The 20,840-nt window shown below is 43.6% G+C and overlaps 3 protein-coding genes across 4 annotated transcripts in view; 2 read left to right on the top strand and 1 right to left on the bottom strand.

The window, feature by feature from the left end:
* Positions 1-6,059, top strand: part of Kctd9 (potassium channel tetramerization domain containing 9) — a 30,784-nt gene extending 24,725 nt beyond the window's left edge. For both annotated transcript variants that reach the window (XM_005355467.2, XM_026783256.1), the window contains 3 exons: positions 1,453-1,558; positions 2,184-2,317; positions 4,058-6,059. In XM_005355467.2, the coding sequence (XP_005355524.1) occupies positions 1,453-1,558; positions 2,184-2,317; positions 4,058-4,174 (357 nt within the window). In that variant the 3' untranslated portion in view covers positions 4,175-6,059. The remainder of the gene's footprint in view (positions 1-1,452; positions 1,559-2,183; positions 2,318-4,057) is intronic.
* Positions 6,060-8,608: 2,549 nt separating this feature from the next.
* On the top strand, positions 8,609-13,194 carry Gnrh1 (gonadotropin releasing hormone 1). The gene is made up of 4 exons (XM_005355466.3): positions 8,609-8,746; positions 9,609-9,750; positions 11,389-11,484; positions 12,863-13,194. Exons 2-4 carry the CDS (start codon positions 9,616-9,618, stop codon positions 12,902-12,904), a joined length of 273 nt encoding a protein of 90 aa, XP_005355523.1. The 5' UTR covers positions 8,609-8,746; positions 9,609-9,615; the 3' UTR covers positions 12,905-13,194.
* A 3,047-nt stretch (positions 13,195-16,241) lies between these two features.
* The window catches only part of Dock5 (dedicator of cytokinesis 5), a 178,797-nt gene continuing 174,198 nt past the window's right edge, over positions 16,242-20,840 (bottom strand). The window contains exon 52 of the mRNA XM_026783227.1: positions 16,242-20,538. Within this exon, the coding sequence (XP_026639028.1) occupies positions 20,434-20,538 (105 nt within the window). The 3' untranslated portion in view covers positions 16,242-20,433. The remainder of the gene's footprint in view (positions 20,539-20,840) is intronic.

Here is a 20,840-nt window from a genome sequence, read left to right as displayed (position 1 = left end):
TATATATATATATATATATATATATATAATTTATGCATGTCTATATATGTATGTAGTTAGTTACCTGGGTTATCCGGGATTAGAGAATACATACAGAACCAATAATAAATTAAGTTCCTCGTCTCAGGATTCTAGTCTTTTTATTAATTAATTGATTAACCAAGTATAGCATTTTGTTTTTGATAGTCATTTTTTTGAGTTATTATAATTTTGATTTTATTCATTAGTTCAGCCTGTTTACTACAACTTCTGTATCAAATCTAATAAAAAAAATTAGCAAATACACATTTTAGGTGCTGCTTCTTTCTCTATTCTACCTCAGGTTGAATGGTCCTTCAAAATAGTCAAAAACATAGACTAATAGCATAAAGACAAGTTTGAAGGAGTTAGCATTTATTGAAATGTTGGAAGACTGCTTGGTTTGGGTAGGGACAGAAAAAGATAAAGACAGAGTTAATCATTTCAAAACAACTGTTTTTTAGATCTATTTCACAAAGGTGTTCTTGTGAGTGAGCCATAATATTCTCTATACACTAGGATTCAAGATTCTCATTGTGCCTACCTTAAATAGTAGATGTGAAGGCCAGTATATATTTCTGATATAGGAATGTAAGTGAATTGTCTCCTGTTACTGGAAGGGACTGTAAGCTGAGTGAAACTGCACCTGCAAACCAAACTTCTTCCTTATGAGTGTGCTTTTATGCATCAGTCTTAGGGTTTTAGACAAGAATAGTTATCATGTAGATCCTACACTGTAAATTTGAACACACTGAGCATCTGTTTTGATCTCCACAGTTGTGAAGAAGTATATTAATGTTAGTTTTACAGAGATTGTAATCAATACCTCATAGAGTTCAGGCCTTGAAGGCAATGACTTAACACTTAAAACTCACACATGATTTTTCTAACTTTCTGCTCTCATTATGCATTGTGCTGAGGTTTGGCAGTGCCATATAGTAGTGGTTGATACAGAAGGACTCAACAAACAGGTGACTAGTGTTATATAGATAGATAAATGATGAGGCCAATGGTGGTAGTAGTGTCCTTGCTCCTGAAGTAGTGGGACACCAAAAATTTCAATTTTTTATTCCTTTCATGATTAGGAAGAGAACTCCATCCCCTGAGTTTATGTCCTCATTTTACTTACATTTTGAACATGATTTTGTGATGTCCAGGGCTGTTTATAAAGTCAGAAACAGGCTGTCATAGTTCAGATTACATCACTGCTTCTTCTGGGCTCCTGTTCTGTGTACAGTGAACATGCCGTTGTTCGTTTGCTGTAATTCTTTGAAAAGTTCTCAGTTCTTACTGGGTTTCATTAAAGCAGTCTTCAGGAAAAACAGAATAATTGCAGATGCGTTGACTTGGGTCTTTTCCTATTAATTTCTTTCTTATTGCTTGCACAGATGTTATCAAGTTTAACCCTTATAGCCGGGACTCTTGTGTTCACAGTGTGCAAATCTCCAGGGAGTCAAGATGCTTTGCTCAAACGCCGAAGGCGCATCCCTGAGGCTCTGTAATTTTGAGGATCCTTCCGGTCTTAAAGCCAATTTAGAGGGTAAGGACCTGTCTGCCTACTCTTGCCTGGAAGGAAGCCCTTAAGTAAAAGTTGTACTTAAAGGTGAAGCAGGAAGGCTGTGGGCGGAGCCTCCTCTGAGAGCCCACCTGGAGAATCACTTTACTGTCAGCACCCAGGACACAGGAAATAATGCCACAGATGTTTAGTTGAAAAGTTAAATATCAATCTCTGAGCTTTGGAAGGGAATAAAATATTTTTATGTTGACAAAAATGTAGAATTTCAGTTTCTCCTGCAGTGTAGTGTCAGATTTTAATAGTGTTTTGTTGTTTGTGAGTTGGGCACTTTATTTACTTGAATTTAGGTGCTTGTGGTCTCCCTGACCATTAATTCACAGAGGCATATTACAAATGTGCCATTTCTTAAAAGACAAGGTTGATTTCTCACTTCAAAAGTATTGTTCAGATACTTTATTTTATGCCATAAGAGAATAAAACACCACCATTGAAATCTATATTGCAGGTTGGTTAAAAGACAGATTTCAAGTTTATTTCCAAAAGTTGTGGAGTCTTGTCTCATTCCCCTCCCTTAAATAATCCTGTACTTTTGCTTTCAGTGGTTAACATATTTGTAGGTTAAATTCCTCCAAAAACTTGCTTCTTGCAGGTGCTAATCTGAAAGGCGTGGATATGGAAGGAAGTCAGATGACAGGAATTAACCTGCGAGTTGCCACCTTAAAAAATGCAAAACTGAAGAACTGTAATCTCAGAGGGGCAACTTTGGCAGGAACCGACTTGGAGGTGAGGCTCCGGTCTCTGGGGAGTTTTAATGATGGGCATTACTAGTGGGATCATGCCAGCTTACTGTAAGCACAATACTTGGCTGTGAAGCTCCACTTAGTGTACAGGGTGGCTGGAGAAAGCTATTGCTCTTTTGATTGTATTTTATGAAGGTGGGCATAGAGACTCATGCCTGTAATCCTAGCTGAAGTGGGAGGACTGGGATTGTAAACCTAGACTGGAATAAACAGTAAAACCCCACACTTCCCCCCTCCAAGAAATGGGGCAATGGGAGCCATTTGCTTGTTGAATGATTTTGAGTTCCGGCGTTAGGTCTGACCTGTTACCTAAGTGGCAGGTGCAGAAGGAGCTGATGCGGTGCTGTCGGCCTTGATTTCATTTACCTCTCTTTTCTTGGATCTTGCTCAAGCCTATACTAAGTTTTCCATAAGTTTAATGCCAAACAGAATTTATTGGACTTTCTTGAGCTACTTGAGAAATGTAAATCATTTCTAGGTTTAAGATTAGGTTCAGGAAAAGCCCATTTTAATTTAGCATCATGTTCAGTTTGGATCTCAGTTTGAGATTTTTAATTTTGCCTGTTCTTTTTCATAAGACCTGTATTCTATGTGTCTTCTTGATTTGTAGATTTAGGTAGCTTGCTTGTTTGCATGTTTGTTTGTTATCACTCATCATATAGCTTGGTCTATATTTGATTTTCTTTGCTCAGCCCCCACAAGTGCTGGAGTCATAGGGGTGTGTCACCATACCTGGCTCAGTGGCTGTTGTCTACATAGTGCTGCCAAATGCTACTTCCCGCACTGAAGGGGTATTTGTATCTGTGTTGTTAAGTCCAGTGGCTAACTAACCACTTCGTTGTTGGACGTTTTACTTGGTGCAACCGAGACACTACTCTAAAGAAAATTACTTCATTTTAATTCATTTAAATTTAAATGGCTACATGTATCTGGTAGCTGTGTTATATTGAACACATGACAGATAGAATTATATATGAAAATTTAGATTACTGTGGACTTTTCGTTATTTTTTTTTTTCAGCCTTGATCTCTTGATAGTTCTTAGGATCACAGCAACAAATTTCTTTAAAGGCAAAAGGAACTGACTTTGCACTATTAGTATAGTCCTTTCCATTCTTTCTATTTATGTTTATGAGTATTTTGCCTGCTACATATGCCATATGCATGCCTGTTGCCCGTAGAGGTCAGAAGAGGGCATTCAGTGGATCCCTTAGAACTTGAGTTAGAGGTCATTGTGAGCTGCCATGAATACTGGGAAAAGCACTAAACCAGGGTGTGCTAAACTTTGAGAGGCTGAATCCATTATCATGGCAGGGAGCATGGTGGCAGGCAGGCATGGTGCTGAAGAAGTCACCTGGAGCTACATCCTGATCCATAAGCAGGGGTGAAGGGGGTAGGGGTGAGAGGGTAAGGGGAGTGAACATGCACCTGGCATGGGCTTTTCAAATCTCAAAATCCACCCCCAGTGACACACTTTCTCCAAGAAGACCACACCTCCCAATCCCCCTCATCCTTGCAAACAGCTCTACTCCCCATTGACTAAGCACTCAAATATATGAGTCTTTGGGCCGTTCTTATTCCGATCACCACAGGGCATTAGTAGAAGTGTTTCCAAAATGGGAACACTTGGAAATATCATCCTGCCATGCCCTGTACTCATTTTATATGGACCTAAATTTGATCCTAAATCACTTGAGCTCCATGAGTCTTTCGTTGTCTTACAGAACTGTGATTTGTCGGGGTGTGACCTCCAAGAAGCCAACCTGAGAGGTTCCAACGTGAAGGGTGCCATATTTGAAGAGATGCTGACACCATTACATATGTCCCAGAGTGTCAGATGAGAGTGACAAGAGCCGGAGGAAGATGTCCCTGACGGAAATATGTCCTTATTTTATTTCTCCATCCACCGAATTGTCTAGAGGAGATAACATTGTAAGGGAATTGAGGCAAATGCTTGTTCCCAGAGGTGCATAAGGGGGAACAGTTGAATTTCCCCACATTGTGACTATAATAGAAGAACATTCTGTTTCTAGAAATAGGGAAAGTAGACCATGCTGCAGCATTTTGAGTGGAGCTGGGGCATTTATCTGGTGTCTGACCAGGAGTAGTATCTATTATATTTGCTTTTATATAGGCATTGTGTGGAAGTACCATCTTGGTTTAAGATGCATTTGAGAATTTTAATTTATGAAAAGCACAATATATGCAAATATATTTATTGAACACCTAGATGCAGTAAGGATGTTTAAATTGTTAAACGCCTTGGAAACTGAAGAGTTCTTCAGGTTTATAAATAGCTTTAGTGTGCCCTCCCTCTTGAGACGCTGCTCATCATGTGCGTGTGGTGAGGGTGAGACTCCCTGTGGCTCTCTTCAGATTCATTTCTAGAATGTTTACTGTGTAAGAGGAAGCCAGAGCTAAATGTGAGCCGTACTCTGTTCTCACACTTTGAGACAGGACAGAAGGAAAGACCTTGTATATCATTCTAGAGCAGAGTGAAGGATCCACCAGTTGCTGCAGCTGTCCAGTGAGCATGCCTCAGCTTCATTACGGGCAAGTTCCATGCTGTACCACGTTAGGCTGCTCTGTCCATTCACTAGTCCAGTCCTCGTGCTCAGTTGTCACAAGCAGAGGAAGATATTTCAGAGCCAAACACCAAGCTGCATCCTCAGCACAGGTCATGTAATGCCAAGTAGTTTATACAGGTCCGGCTTAAAACGGATATCCAATCTAAACTCCATGCAGTTGGAGCTATAAAGTCTGAATAAATTCTGCAGAGTTGCCTATGAGAATGCAACATCAGATAATTACAGCTAAAACCCTTCAGTAGCAACTAAGAAATTCTAAACTGATAATTTGATTATAGCCACCAAAAAAATTGATGAATAAAAATTAAACATTTGGCTGGTATAAGCTGCATTATCAGTCAGTAACTGTGGCTCTTTTAAAAAATATTTTCTGTTGTCTTGTTTTTAAATGAAATTTTCGTCCCGTTTTCTTGAGTCATTATCTGTGCAACAGCAGCAGTAGGGCCTTCTTAGTGGGTGTCCCAGTGTCCTTATGTGTTTTCTCAGAGCAGGGATATAAGCTGTGTCCAAATGGGTTCGAGATCCTCCAGACTTGTCAGCTTGAGCAAGTGAATCGTCACAGGTGACCTTGTCTCCTCCAGGAGAGTGGCATGTCTTCATTATTCTGTAGCTTATTCTTCTATTTACATATGCAAAGCTTTCCTTCACAGTAAAGAGCTCACATGCACAGCGGGAGGAGAGTGCTCCTTTACAGGGAAAGGAAAGCAACTTTGAAAATGAATTATTTTCTTTGCGTTATTATTTTTACCAAGACAGAGAAGTATTGTATTGAGAGATACCTATTTTCATAATCAATATGTGCCTAAATTATATTTAACTCATTTCACTGCACTCTATTTTCAGTAATTATGGACTGTGTTCATTCACTGAATGGTCTTCTGCAGACAGACCTGAGACTGCAGAAGGAGCCAAAAAGATGTAAACACAGTGTGCTTGGGAACTGCAGGGTTCAGATCGTATGTAAACTGCATTAATAAACAGTGTGGAACGCTGGCAGGCTGTGTCTGCTCTTGCTTTGGAAAGTCAACGCTTTCTGCATTTCCATGGTTATTCGTGATGGTGCCATGCAGGAGCCAACTGCATAGTGCTCTTAATGGATGTGCTTTTTGTTGGAAAAGCCATTAAAGCAAATTCACTTCTTGGATTTGGCCTCACGATCCTCTTTCCAGAGACTACCATGCTACAGTACTTTGGTTTTACACTAAGGAAGATATCTGGTGATTTGTATTACTCTATAGCTGATGAATATCACTGTTCATTTGCTGTATTGAGCAAGAAATATGGTTCTGCCTGATGTCTAGGAGAGAGATTTCTAAGAAAGGGAAGAGTTCCAAATAGTAAAACTTGTGTTATCCCTAGCAATGATCAAGTGTCTATATAAGTTAAAATAGACCCTTGTGGGAGGCCTGCAGAAAGGTCTCGGCCTACATCGGTTAGATGATTTCCGTTGATAAAATTCAGTTCTCTATTTAAGGCAATATGTGTCAGACTCTGATATGGTCAAGTTCCTCAGAAACCATCTGAAGGGATTTTGCTTAAGAAATGTTGTAAAGTCATTATCATGATGGCTTTCTTTATTAATCAAAACTTATTTTCTCCAGTTCATTTTATGAATGTTATTATGTCGTAAGTCTGCCCCAAGTCAACTTTACGTCATCTTTTATACATGAAAATTCTAGAATTATATTAAATTCCCCAAGAGAGTAGTATCTTTAAAATGAAAAGTGTTAAAGTACAAAGAAAAGTGGTTACATTATTTCAGGATGAAGTATGTTCCCCAAGGCTTCACTCACAGACCTTTTACTGCCTGGCCTAGTGGTGTGAGCTCGTTAGCCCCACAGTCTTCCTGCTGAGATTTTACATTAGGGCAAGAAAGAGGTCGTTCATCTGTCATTTAGGAAGGTACAAAATCATTGTGATTATTTTTGAGCTATTTTAATGCTCAAAATGAAGTAGTTTTCCCCTATAAAAAATGTCCTTTTGAGTTTAGAAAAGAAAATTGTGGCAATTATGAAGTCCAATTATTTAAATTCAGTTGATCAATTTCAGATCTTTGGTAAATTGACTTAAGCAGGCAATCATGAGAGATCTAAGTCTGTCTCTAAGCCTCAAAATCTCCCTGATTGCATAATGGCCTACTAGCTTATTTGATGCTGTAGAAAGTAGGACAGATTTGGTTTCTGTCCTTGGGCTCTGTGTGACCTTAGACAAGACTAAGCATACTTAGGCCAAGGCTTATCTGATATTTTCAGTCTGTGTTGCCATGGTCAGAAACAGTTTGAAATGTTTTACATTTTTTAAAATCAATATAGAAACATTGAGGTTCACAGACCACAGGCCTCCCACGTCTGTTTCATTCTGCTAGTTCTAGCTAAATAGTTCTGTTCTTGTTTTTCTTGTGTGACACTGAGAAGCACATCTCTAACAAAAAAAAAAAAAAAAAACAACAACAAAAAAAAAAACAGTGGACAGTTCGAAGCAAAGTTGTTTAAACTTCAGAAATTCTTATTGGAAAATCGCCTCACTTGCATATCTTAATGAGATGAGGTCCCCCTCATGGTGTCAAAGAAGCATGTTAGTGAAGGTTTCTAAATGAAAGGATAGTCACTGAAGTCCCCCTTCCCTGCCCTGCCATAAGGATTGAGCAGACATCACCAGGGAAGCCACTGGTTCTTATTTGGGCCCGATACTCACTACTAGGAAGCCTTGCAAATGAAATGATTTCAGAGAACACTGGGCAGTGAGTGATGGGATTAGCATCCTACTAGCAATGTTGACAATCTTAGCTGTATAAAAATCAAATACTGTTTTTTTTTTTCAAAGCATTTTTTGGCTTGGGTAGCACAACATTTTACAATGTATTGCACATAGAGGTTTCATCCTATATCAGATAAAATATCATGGAAGCTGAAACCGAGGCTGGTCTGCCAAACCTGTTATAAGGCCCTTTCTTCATTCAGTGACTTCAGCGAAACCTGTATGTGGTAAATGTTGCTCAGATGCAGAGTTATTAACAGGCAGGAAGCAGAGAACTGAGCTCCACGACTATAGTCAGGGTAAAGACAGGAAAACTTATTATAGTCGTGTGTTTGTATGTGTGTATGAATGTGCCACACCGCATGTGCATGGGGTTAGAGGACCACTTGAGAGAATCAGTTTTCTTATTCCATCCACCCGTAGGACCCTGGGGTTGAACTCACTTCATCAGATTGACAGCAACCTCTACCCACTGAGCCATCTCACTGGTCCAAAATTAGATTTTTATTTTTATTATTTTTTTTAGCTTGGGAACAACACTATGATTATCTGATTTAAATTTTTCCCTTTACAGAGACTCAAATGCCAAGACTAGCTCCCAGGCACTCTGTCTCAACTTTCTGTATTTATTGCTTAACTTCCCTTTTCGTGCATGCGCGTGCGCTTAACTTCACCTTACCCAAGACATTGATTTTCCTTGAATTCTCCATAGGGCTGCCAGTTTCCTCAGGGGCACACAAAGTAGCTGGATTCTAATCCTGTAGAATGGCGACTGCAGCTGTGAACGTCTTAGCTAAGATTTTAATGACCAGGTTTAAGTAAATGTAACAGATAGACCAGCAGGAGTTCCAATTACATTTGCCATTAAAAGGCTTTTTGTGAGGATTTTAAACCTTATTATTAAAGCCATCATCTGTGCGGCGCTCCATCTTGTCATTCACCAGCGGGGGAAGATTTCAGTGTCCCAGAAAAAGTTCATATAAAAAGGAAGCCAGGAGAACAGGAACATTGCAGCATTCATCCCAACCAAAGGAAGCTTGGCATCTCTTGGGCTTCACTTCCCAACAGGTAAAATTCTTTGTATTCCTAGCACTATTTTTAATGTTGCTTGTTGTTTATGTCTAAAGGGTCTTTTGCACTCGGCGATCCAAGTCTAGATGTGATAGTATCCAAGGAAGCCTTGCCCTTCGCTGACTGACCTTATCAACCACCAGCCTTGGGGGAGAGCCAACCTTGGAGGAGCCCAGCAGCTAGTGGCCCAGTGTTGGACATTGGTTTTAGTGTTATCCCCATCTGATGAATTTAATTTAAAGGCACATTTATCAACCAAACCTAGGCTTACTTGGCAAGAGGGGCATCTGAGCTAGGTGTCTCCATCTAGATCAGTATCGAGTTCTCTCTTGGTCTTGAAGCTGGTCCAGCCAGCTGTAATGCCTTAGAGATTAGATGACAGTCAGAAACACGTCAGCAGTGCCACAGGGCAGCCACTTAAAAGTCCAGCAACCTTTTATTACCCAGAGACATCTAGGAGGAGCTCCCGTTTCAGAGCAGACGGCCCAGTTCTAACCTGGTGGATGACAAAGCTGAGAACTGCTTTGTAATAAGGAGGGTACAGGCAAAGTGAATTTGGTAAGGGATAATTATGGGTTCCAGGTAGCCAAACAAAAATAAAAACGAGCTACGTTGCCACAAAAAAAAAAAAAAAGCAGAAGATGCCAGAAGAAGTAGAGGTGTTTGTCCCCAATGTCTAAGAAGCTCAGGAGAGGCATATGTCCCTGTGTTTCACTGCCTGCATGGAATACATGTCAGCCGCACAACTCCCCCTGCAGCTTCTGTAGGGTCAGTGGGCCAGATGCTGATCTCTGCTAAGCACTCTGTTGTCACTTACTTCAGTCTGGGGCTGTCATGATTGTGTCTTGATATGCCTTAGAGTGGAGATGACCCCCAAACTTCTAGCTGCTGTTGTTCTGCTGAGTCTGGGTTTGGAAGGCTGTTCCAGCCAGCACTGGTCCTATGGGTTGCGCCCTGGAGGAAAGAGAAGCGCGGAACACTTGGTCGATTCTTTCCAAGAGGTAAGTTGGTCCGCACTGGCTCCTAACTGTGAGCTGTGCAGTGCCAGCCCCCGTGGTACTACTTTGAGCTTACCCTGGATACACTGACTCCAATGAGACAAGACTTCATGGAGCGTAAGCCAGATTCGTCCTTGCACTTTTGATAGAGACTAAAAAAACAAACGGCAGGACAGATGTGAAGGCAGTAGAACACCAAGTTCATGACAAGGCACCGTGTTCTCAAATGTCCATGATATTAAATCAATTCTCTTGTATCAGTATCTGTATCAAGGGCATAAGTGCTATTATTTCTTTTTATTGAAGGAGATATTTAAGTAAAGAACCCGGAGAATGTTTAACTCCATGAATTATCAAATTTAAGGCTGTGAGGTGAAAAATGTACTAGATTTAATTTCCTCTAGGTTAGGTTGCAGCGCTAGCACCAGCATTAATGTATGATGCTTCATTTATCTTAAAACTTCACTTAAGGATAGGGGAATTACATGAGAGAAGCCATTTCATTAGCTGGGTATCCAAAGAAGAAACATAGCTGAGAAACTTAAAACCAAGTTTTGAAGATAAAATGAAACCCCAGAATCTGAAGCCTCCGCTCTCTAGGTTACTTGTGAAGCAGATGTCACAGAACTAGGATGTGGTGCAAACTGAAAATCAGCCTTGCTGGCTGTGGGGCTCACACTGTAGTCACCGTCCTCCCCAGGTGTGGTGCTCACACCATAGTCACTGTCCTCCCTGGGTGTGGGGCTCACACTGTAGTCACCGTCCTCCCCGGGTGTGGTGCTCACATGATAGTCATCGTCCTCCCCAGGTGTGGTGCTCACATGATAGTCACCGTCCTCCCCGGGTGTGGTGCTCACACTGTAGTCACCGTCCTCCCTAGGTGTGGTGCTCACACCATAGTCACCGTCCTCCCTGGGTTTGGGACTCCCATGGTAGTCACCACCCTCCCTGGTGTGATGCTCTCACCATAATCACTGACCTTTGGAGGCTAAAAAGGAAGAGTTCTGTCCCAGTTTTATTTTTGTTGTAATAAAACATGCTGACCAAACGTCATTTAGGGGAAAATGGTTTATGTGGCTTACAGTTCCAGAGAGTCCATCACTGTGGGGAGGGGAGGGCAGGAACTCAAAACAGCTAGTTATGCCGGTAGTCAAGAACAGAGACAGTAAATCTATGCATGCCTAGTACTCAGCTTGCTTCCCAGGCCCCAAACCCAGGGAATGGTGCTGCCCACAGTGGGCTTCATCTTCCCGCTTCTTGACATTCGATAAGCAAGCACATCACTAGTTCAAGGCTAGACCAGGATACACTGAGTCTCAGAGCAATCTGTTTGAGATAAAATGAAAGGAGAGCAGCAACAAAAACAACAGAAACCCAGCCCAATCAGGACTATAAAGCTTGTGCAGCTTTTGTGTCCTGTCTGTGAGGCTCAGAACACTTCACTCTCGTCTGAGAGAACACGATCTTTTCTTACTGTCCCCATCACCTCCTGAACTCCAGCATCCTTAAACTCCCCAGACCCACAATTCCCCAGGCCTCCCGCTCAGCCTCAGGACCCCCAGTGCTCACTCTTGGTGGAAATGGAAAACTCTGCTTTGTTTCTGTATCTTCATCTTTACGAATCTCACTCTTTGTCTGCAGATGGGCAAAGAGGTGGATCAACCGGCAGAACCCCAGCACTTCGAGTGCACTGTCCACTGGCCCCGCTCGCCCCTCAGGGACCTGCGAGGAGCTCTGGTGAGTCACCGTGGTCACCGCACAGAGCTAGAGTCAGGAAGCCACCACTAAAGTCACTCCTGTGGCAGGGCCCTCCGTATCTTACAGCGTGTCCCCTCTGTGCAGATAGCACTCATGTTTGGAAACTGCTTTTCTCTTAGTTGATTTAAACGTGTCTATATACCCCTTATACAATAATCCCAGATTCAGCCTTTGGAATGGCCAGCAAGTTTCTTTCTACTGTAATCTTCCAGTTTCCAAAGAATATTCCACCTCCCAGCTCCTCATTCCCGAGCAGACTCCTACCCTCCACTTGATGCAGCCACTGCTTGCAGGACCCCGGGAACTGTAGAGACCAAGAACAAGGCTCTCCGATACTCCGCCACTTGGGATTACAATATTCAAAACTTACAAAATTGGTAACTCAGAGCCACAGATCTGACTTGCAGTTTTGTTAGGCCTAAATGCCCACCGTTCTCATTCTCTCCTCTCTCTCTCGGTACTGGGTACCCATCCCAGGTAAGATCATACGCTGGCAAGCGCTGTACCACTGGGTTCTATCCTTAGTCCTCCTCCTACTTAAAAACACATCTCTTTGTGCGAGACAGAATCTCACTAACGTTCTCAGGCTGACTTCAAACTTGAAGTTGGACTTGAATTTGAGGTTCTTTTCAGCCTCCAGAGAAGCTACAATTACAGGGGCGTGTAACCACTCAGGCTGTAAGATTGCTTGATCGTGAGAATAGAAGTGTGAAGGAAACCGAATGGGAAAGTAACCTGGAAGTGAGTGTCAGTGTTCCCTGAGCTGCTTTCCTGCTCATTAGCGGTCCTCGGAAAGCGTGCGGCCAACTGCCAGTTCCTCAGAGGAGCACGGAGAGCCTCAGTAAATCACACCTGAAGATCAGGTTGAGTTTAAAAAATTGTCTCCATTGGCTTCAGATTCCACACCCAGGGGACAAAGATGAAGGTAGGCAGGTATCTCTATTTCCTTTCGTGACCTAATCTTGCCTGTAGCCCAATGAAAACAAGTTGAGATTCCCTGGTGTGACATCATCAAGGACTCCAAGGAAAGGCTGATCTGATCCAAATCCTCCCTCACAGTGACATCCTTCAGCTGTTAATGCGGATTTTAGAATGTCTCACTGTGCCAGCCTTTTAGCGGTCAATGCGGATTTTGGGGTGGCAACAGCTCCACAAGACTCTGCCATGTTTCTAGTTCTTTTGAGTGACTAACAAATGCACCTGTTCTTAGATCTGAGTTTTAGAAAATAAATGTCGGAAACAATGAAATTCATCTAGCCAATCCGACATTGGTGGCCATGTTAATGTATAAATGTTGGAAAAGACGTTCAGCTAGCTAGTCAATGCAATGTTGAAGCCTGTGTTATGTATTTTCCAGGAAAGTCTGATCGAAGAGGAAACCAGGCAGAAGAAGATGTAAGTTCACTGGTCCCGAAGGATCCACAACACCCAAGTATGACGTGGACATTTTAAAATGTGACCTGTTATAGATCTGTACTTGTGTGTTTCAGCATTTCTATGCCCAGCGGCATGGATTTCATAATAAAGCAATGTGTTGTGGATCAAGTACTGTAAATGTGACATGCCTTTGACTCCAAGCTCAGAATGCAGCTTTAAAATTTTTTTTTATTCTTTTGTGTCTTTCACATCATGCATTTCCATCCCGTTCATTTCCTGTTCCTTCCATTCTGCCCTCTACCCTTCCCCCCCTCCCAATAAAACAAAATTTAAGAGAAAAAAAAGGAAAAAAAAATCTCATCATGGAAGCTAGTGTGACACAGTGAGTCACGCAGTAAACCCTTTGTCCGTGCATCTTTATATTTGCAAATTATTCATTGCCAAGAGTCATTTTCTGTTTCGAGGACTCTGGTTTCTGTTACCCTATCGATGCTGGGCCCTCACCGGGAGGCTTCTTGGATATCCTGTTGTGGCCTGGGTTGGAGATCCTGCAGCTTTACATACTCCTGCAAATCACAGATGGGATGGATATTGGGGCGGGCCAACTCATACCCCTAGTTCTGGGCCTGGGTAGTTAAAGGGTTGGTCCCCTGGCCGGCTCCCTCCACCACCAGGGTGATCTCTCCAGCCCCGTCCTGTCTAGTTCACCCTTTGCCAGATGAACAAGGGGCGGGGCCAGTTCTGCTTTTATGCTCTCAGTTTTCCCACAGCCGCACCATCACAGCCAGCTCTGCTGTGTTACCCAGGCAAGGTGCAGTGGCCACTATCCCGAGTTCTGCAGCTGGAGGAAGGGTGGGGTCGGGACAACTCTCCAGCTCGGGACCTCAGGGCCAGCTTTCCCATGCTCATGTTCTCAGGGGCAGCTCACTGCCAATGGGGTCAGCTCTCCAGTGCTGCCCAGGAGAGATGCAGGGCCCACCTGCCTGAGTGCTGCAGCTGGTAAGGGGGCATCCGCTCCCAGCTCCCCCGCCCACCACAGGTGGCAGGGGCAGTGACGGGGTGGGTAAAGGTCTTTAGGTGAGGACATGTGGTAGATAGGAGAGAAGCCACAAAGACATAAAGTGTCCTGTTGACCAAGAGACATAATCCATGGCTCACATCCACCCTGCATTCACAAAGGGAAGAGAGTGGTCATCTATGGTTGAGGCTAGCTAGTTCCCATGGTTTCTATAGGATTAAAACTACATCTTTGACCTTCTCTAAAAGTCAGATGCACCTACGGCCATGGCTTCCTGCTGCTGGGAAGAACTGCCTCCCTTTACCTCTTGAAGTCAGGTAGAATCCCATTAAAGGAGAGGAGCGAGCCTTTTGGTCTCCCAGTCCAGTGCTCCTTCTGGCTCCATATTGTCTTGCCAGGTGGTATGGGGTTCAAAACTATTTCAGTTTTCAATTGTTATAACAAAATCCCCGAGGCTAAGTTCTTGATAAAGAAAGGTAGTTTCTTTTGGCTCATAGTTTTGGAGGCAAGTTGTCCAAACTTGGGAGGCCATGTTCATTACGTTGTATCATAAACTGGCAGACAGTATCATGCCATGGAACCACACATCACGGTGGAATGGGATGTTCACAGAGAATGCCAAACACTGAGTGGTCTCACTTTATAACTGCCTCTTCTTACGGTAATTGATTTAATCTCCCAGGACCTGACCCACTTTCATGAGACAGCCATTAGTCCATTTTGAGGGTGCTCTCACCATGACCCTAGGACCCACCTCTTCTTAAAGGTGTGACGGCTTTAGAACAGGCTTCTAGAATGTGACTCTTTAAGACACGCCGCATGCTAACCGTAGCAGGGACCATGGCCTACACAGCTTTCCTTCCTGAGAACTTTTGAATTTAAGAAACAGAAGTGTGCATAGTCCGTTGGAGACAGAACCTGGTGTCCCCCTTGTTTCCTGGACCACCTTTCGGCCCCCACAAGGACAAAGTCAGGCTTCATGCTAGATGTACATGCACGATTATCTTCAAGCAAGCTGGGAAACCATGACTGTCCTCAATTTAAAGTGATGAAGCCGAGGCTCGGGGTTTAGGAGACCCACTCAGTTCTGCTGGATATGCGCTCACCACTCCCTAAACTGCAGAGGAAAGAACATCCAACGAAGCTGAGCTATGGGAGAGTTTGGCTGTTGGAATGGAAACAGAAAACTGGGGCTCCTCATCAACTTGGTTCTACTGTGGTAACTTCATGAGGTCCTGGATGTGAACACGAGTCTCATAAACTTTCAGGTAGCTATGGAAACAATGGAAAAACTCAAATTTCAGCAAATGCCCATGGAATATTGTGAACTCGATTATATTTAAAAAAAAAATATCGTGATTGGCAAGTGAAAGTCTACCATCCTTCATGAATGTTTCAGTTTGTTTGAGACAGTCTCATGTTGCTCAAACTTGCTATTAACAAACATATCTTTTAAAAAAAGCAACAGACTTTCTTAATTTATATGTATGTTTGGAGCATTGAGTTTCTGCTGTCAAACACCATCTTTAGGGAACTTTTTTTTTGAGCCAGCAATGAATTCTCTGCATGGGATAAAAATGTGATCATTCAGCTGCTGTTGCTGGTATAGACTTGGGATGGCACATAGCAGTTTGCAAGTCTACTGGGTCCACTTAATCCACGGATGGCCCCAAAGATCAAGTGGAGTAGAGAAGAGTAAAATCATTACCCTTACTAAATATCAAATTGTTCCCTCTGAGGACTTTACATCTCAGTGTACCTCAAAATATATGTATATTAATTGTATATTAATTATACTAGTGTAATAACACTCAAAAGATTCTGACAGCAGACAAAAGTAGAATTTCTTAATCTGAATGCACCAAGCCTAACATTCACTCATGCCTCGGGATGAAAGCCACCTATATTTTTCATAAGCAAATAGGGTAAGATCCTCTGACACTCAGATAATAGGACATTATTAGTTGTTAAAAGTAAGATCAATTGGGCCAGCTTAGCTACTCTTACTTTATTTCCCCATTTCCCCATGCCTATTTATCCATGAAGAACACACATAAAACCTGCACACATGAAAGACATTCTCTTCAGAAAACTCAGCTCAGACAACAAAGTGCATGGGTGGGTGGGCAAAAAGAAATGAAAAGCTTGCAGATTTTATTAGTTCTGTGAAAGACGGACACCGGGATCCCACAGTATGCATTCCAACAGGCTCTGTCATGAGATAAGCCAGAGGGGACCCTGAGGGTGAAGTGTCTTGAAGAAGCTGTCAATAGGGAAGAACCATTAAGTCCATGATCTTATTTTAATCATCTAAAACCAAGAACAAGCTAAACACATAGTAAACTTTAAAATACATTTCCATTTTTAATTTACAAAATAAATAACAGCAAATATGAACAAAAGTCTTCAACACACATCTCCTTAACTGTCCGTGTATGAAATTCAATTATTTATAAAATCGTGATGAGGAATTTTGACAGGACTCTGGGTGACCAACCCATAAGAGGCGGCTAAGAGATGAGCTTGGGCATGTATGTGGGAGACCAACAGTGTCTGGGTCTGAAGAGTCAACTAGAAGTTAATATCTCAGAAGGAAAACGATTCCTCTCGCAGGTAACAACTAACGGTTGAACTCTGAACCCAACCAAAGAGAAGCTGCACTTTTTCCATTTTTTGCTTCTTCTGCTGTGCCAAGACTAGAACCCAGGACCTCGCATGAGCTAAGCCAGCAAGCTACATCTGCAGCACTTCCAATTAAATTCTAAGTAACATAAGTAGAGAGAAATGAAAATGTCCAGGAAAGCAGTAGGCGCCAGCTTTTCAAAGTGCACACCAAGGAAGTGTGATCCTTAACAGGGGACTGGAGGTCTAGGCACAGCAGGCCAGGTTGGTGACCCTGAAGACTATGATCCATCCGCGGCTGCAGAGGATCAGGACAGCTTGTACCAATACCTAAAATAGATGGTAGACTCATTAACATTCACAAAAATCTTCTGCCCATAATAGCCAGGCCTGGGATGATCTAAGCACCAGTGGAGGATGAAAATGTGGATTCCAGTTCAGACAGCAAAAACCTGTGGGCAGAAGTCTCGCTTCATCTGTTCCCTTAGACTCATGAAGGCCATGACAGAAAGAACCTGGCCAAGTCCACACAGTAGCAAATATGTAAGAGACAAGGAAATGGACTTGTGATGTGGTACATTATCTCTGCCATCTTGTGTGGATGGGGTGGGTCTTATCCCCTTCCCATTATTACCTGAGAAGGGTAAGGGTGAAGGCACAAACTGGGAGGGACCTCCCAACTACACTTCACAGACTCGTGCCACTGACACTCAGCCCCTTCTGGGATAGGGACGCCATGTCTGTCTGGGAAAAGGTCACATGCGTGTCTAGCTATCTAAGGATGTCTGTCTGCACTCCTGTGACTTGTGTGCTCACTGTATATAAGCTGCATTTGAATTGCAAGATGAAAATGTGCCCCTTAATCTGGGGGCAACTGGAAGGGAAAGAGTCAGCCTGGGAATCAGTGACAAGGGTGGTTACCACTCCGTCTGAGCTCTTGGAAGACGCCTTGTTTGATCCAAGGGATCTGCAGTGTGGCTAAGGGTATAATGGGCATCCCTGGTTGGAGTCAAGCAAGGGGTGGAGGTGGAGGGAGGAGGCCACTCATTGCCAAGCAGCTTTATTTAGGGCTTTCCTCTTCATCTAGCGCTGACTTTCGGATTCAATAGCATACCAGAGTGAACTGCAATAGCAGGTTGTTTATACCGAGTGCGCCCAGGGGCAAGTACTGTGTCTGTGTCTGGCCTTCAGCAACTGTGTATTGAATGAAATCTTTCTTTAAAAAAACAAAAACAGTCTCAAAGTAAGGCTGTTACCATGGAAGAGAGGGAAGGAAAAAAAAGTGATATAACAATACCATGAACTCACAAGCCACCAATCAGCATTCATTCATAAAGACTGTGACAATCTCAGGGCTGATTTCAGGGCCTTTGAACACTCCAGAAAGGTTAGCAAGGGCAGTAAGAACTGGTTTTTCCTGCCCTCTGCTTCCTGTCCCTTCTATATTTAATACCATTGCAGTCTTCAACTTTAGGACAGATAAAGATTTTTCTTTTAATCAAATGTAAGTCCGGCTTCTGCGCTGGCTAGTTTTATGTCAACTTGATACAAGCTAATCATAGCAATGGAAACCCTAAGACAGCTTCCCAAAGAAGTGAATCTCCCAGTGCCCTGTAAATCGGTACCTACAACATCACCCAGAATCCTGTGTGTCAAGGCAGCAGAAAGCTATTATTTTCATTAATGTGTACAGGGAATCATGGGAAAAATGCCTTACTAAAAAAAAAAGGTAGGGGAGAAGGGAGGGTGCACCTCTGGGCATTGAGAGGTCCAACTCTGCTCAGAGACCAAACTCAAGACTCACTTCTACTAATCTTCAAGAACAGGCCGGGCATTTGCTCTTCTTTTCCTACCCAGCTTCTGTGTTTCCACAGCAGCCTGCAAAGCACAGTGACATCTTCAAATCCTTCCTAGTTAGTCTGCTAGGGCTCTTCTCAGATGCCCCAAGCTCCATGGGACCTTCCTGCTTCTATCATCTTTCTGGGACCTTCCTGCCTCTCTGGATCTTTTCCCTTCAAATGATCTTCAACTCTTACGAGCCCTTCCTTGCAAATGGTGCCCAAGGCCACCGACCTTTTAAGGAGGAGATACACACTTGAATTCACGCTCAAAGACCTTGAAGAAAAATCAAATCTTCCCCAGGTCCAGGAGAGGAAAGAGAGTCACTGACTGCACGACCCGTTCCACATTAATGGTTCCCCATAAGCGCCCATATGGAAAATGAGAAGGCAAATGCCCAGAGGGTTTCAAATGTGACGTTAATGGCAACACCTTTGAATTTCTGACTGAAGTAGTTTAAAACGTCAGAGCCTGTGTGTTTTCCACGATTGCACGTGGGTGCTCCTTGACGGAAGTAAAGAATGGCAATTTGTCCGCATGGCATTTCTAGGGCAGGCACACTAGCTTCTCTAGTACTGTGCCAGGCATGTCCCTGGCTTTTGCTTCCTTGATTCCCGGTGATGAACCAGGTGCATCTCTCTTAAGGAAGGCGGTGTTGAAAGGAGCTCTGCAAAGAGAGCAGCAGGCGGGCAGGGGCAGAGTCTCCCAGCTGAAATCCTTCTGTGCCCTTGAACCTCGAAGAACAGACTCAGGACAAGGCCACCGACCGACTCTAGAATGCCCAGGGTAGAGCCAAGCCACACAGGAGATTTTAGTTTTGCCATCAACACCCATGTCTGATAGAACTATCTGGAATTTCTCAGAAACCATTCTAGCAGGGGGCTAGGCACTCAGGACTTTGTAGAGGTGTCTTTTGGATCTATGTGTTATCTTGGGTACATCCTATGTAAGCAAGCTGGGCTGTTAGAAAAGCCTGTAGTCTACTTTCTATGTGTAGCTCCAAGTTTCTTACCTACAAAATGAGGTGAGTGTGTGTGTGTGTGTGTGTGTGTGTGTGAATTTTAAAACCCATCTAACTCAAAACATCGTACACCTTGTGGTCATTTATATAGACATAATACTTGGGCATCCAAGTCACCCTAATTTTTCCTTCTGAAAGGAATATGGACTTTAGTACCATTAGCAAGCAATCAGATTAATTCTATGATCAAGAGGAATAAATAATCAAAGGGACTATTGCACTGTGTTCTCCATGGTAAAATCAAGTAGCAGGCAAGGACCACCTCATCAGGCCAATAGGGTCTGGAAATGTAGCTGGCAGGACCGTGGCTCCTAGGTCCCTCAGAGCCCAGTGTTTGAGCTTAGAGAAAAGAGGAGGATGAGAGCCTGCAAAAGACTTTCAAAGGAACCCAAGGCACCACATGATTGCTGCCTGGTGGGGGGGCCGGCCTTTCATCAGGAGAGTGCCAGGATGTGAGTTCACTGTACCTCAGAGAAGCCCTCCTCACCTGACAGTGGCCCCACCTCCGCTACACACAGGTGCTCTTTCCTTCAAAGGAGACAGTAGACATTAAGGAAAGAGAACCATGGCAGCTCCCAGAGTGTCCTTGGTATCTGGCTCTTTCAGGAGGTTAGGGATGCAGACAGGAGAGAAGGAAGGAAGGAAGTCTTAAACACAGCAGTTCAGAAGCAAACTGAGAAATCCACCCAGGAGTCAGTTGCTGGGGCTGTTCTCCTCTCTACCATTGCTGTGTCATGACAGGATAGCTGGCGGAGGTATCCACAGACCCAGCAAGTCAGTGTTTGAGGCCAACATGCCATCATGGAAAAAGGAGAGCATTTGCTCGAACGTCTTGCATACAGATGGCCATTTCTAGAAGTTCCATGGGCTAAAGGAGAGGTGTGACAGGGCCTTCAGATGGACAAAACAGTTCTGGCCTGGAGAATCCTCTCATTGCAGACAGCAGTGCTGGCAGGGAGCCCTGCATGGTAGCTCACCCTTTCTGGGGGCCATTCTCGGGCTACGTTGGTCCAAGGCACTCAGAGGTGCGGAGCCAGCCTGAGTAACATCTTCACTGAGGGCCTGGCTCAGAGGAGAGGATGCTTGACTTTCGAGCCTTTGGAGGCGGTGGGGGTGGGGCTTTGGCATCTCTGCGGACAGGCAGGGGAGGTGCAATCTGGGGAGAAGACAGGTGGGATTACAAACAGTCCTTTAAGTACTTCCAACCTATCCTGCTCCCATTCCATAAGCTCGATTTATGGTCAAGCCGATGAGCATTTACACTGCCTATACAAGACAGAAAGGGAATGACACTCATTGGTCCCTGTTCTCTCGAGCTGAACACACACACACACACACACACACACACACACACACACACACACACACAGAGCTGCATCACCAACACTTAGGTACTGGCATCTACTTACGATGCACTCAGTAGATAGTTACGAGAAGAAGGAATGAAGCCCGTCTGAG

Source organism: Microtus ochrogaster, chromosome 17, assembly GCF_000317375.1.
Source record: "Microtus ochrogaster isolate Prairie Vole_2 chromosome 17, MicOch1.0, whole genome shotgun sequence".
NCBI lineage: Eukaryota > Metazoa > Chordata > Mammalia > Rodentia > Cricetidae > Microtus > Microtus ochrogaster.
This window is presented reverse-complemented; position numbering and strand designations above follow the sequence as displayed.

What these genes read in the sequence shown, in the direction of transcription:
- Gnrh1 (XM_005355466.3), top strand. Translation starts at nt 9,616, where the DNA reads ATGACCCCCAAACTTCTAGCTGCTGTTGTTCTGCTGAGTCTGGGTTTG. An exon ending in TGGTCGATTCTTTCCAAGAG is followed by an intron (nt 9,751 to 11,388) that starts GTAAGTTGGTCC and finishes CTTTGTCTGCAG; the next exon opens with ATGGGCAAAGAGGTGGATCA. An exon ending in GGGACCTGCGAGGAGCTCTG is followed by an intron (nt 11,485 to 12,862) that starts GTGAGTCACCGT and finishes TGTATTTTCCAG; the next exon opens with GAAAGTCTGATCGAAGAGGA.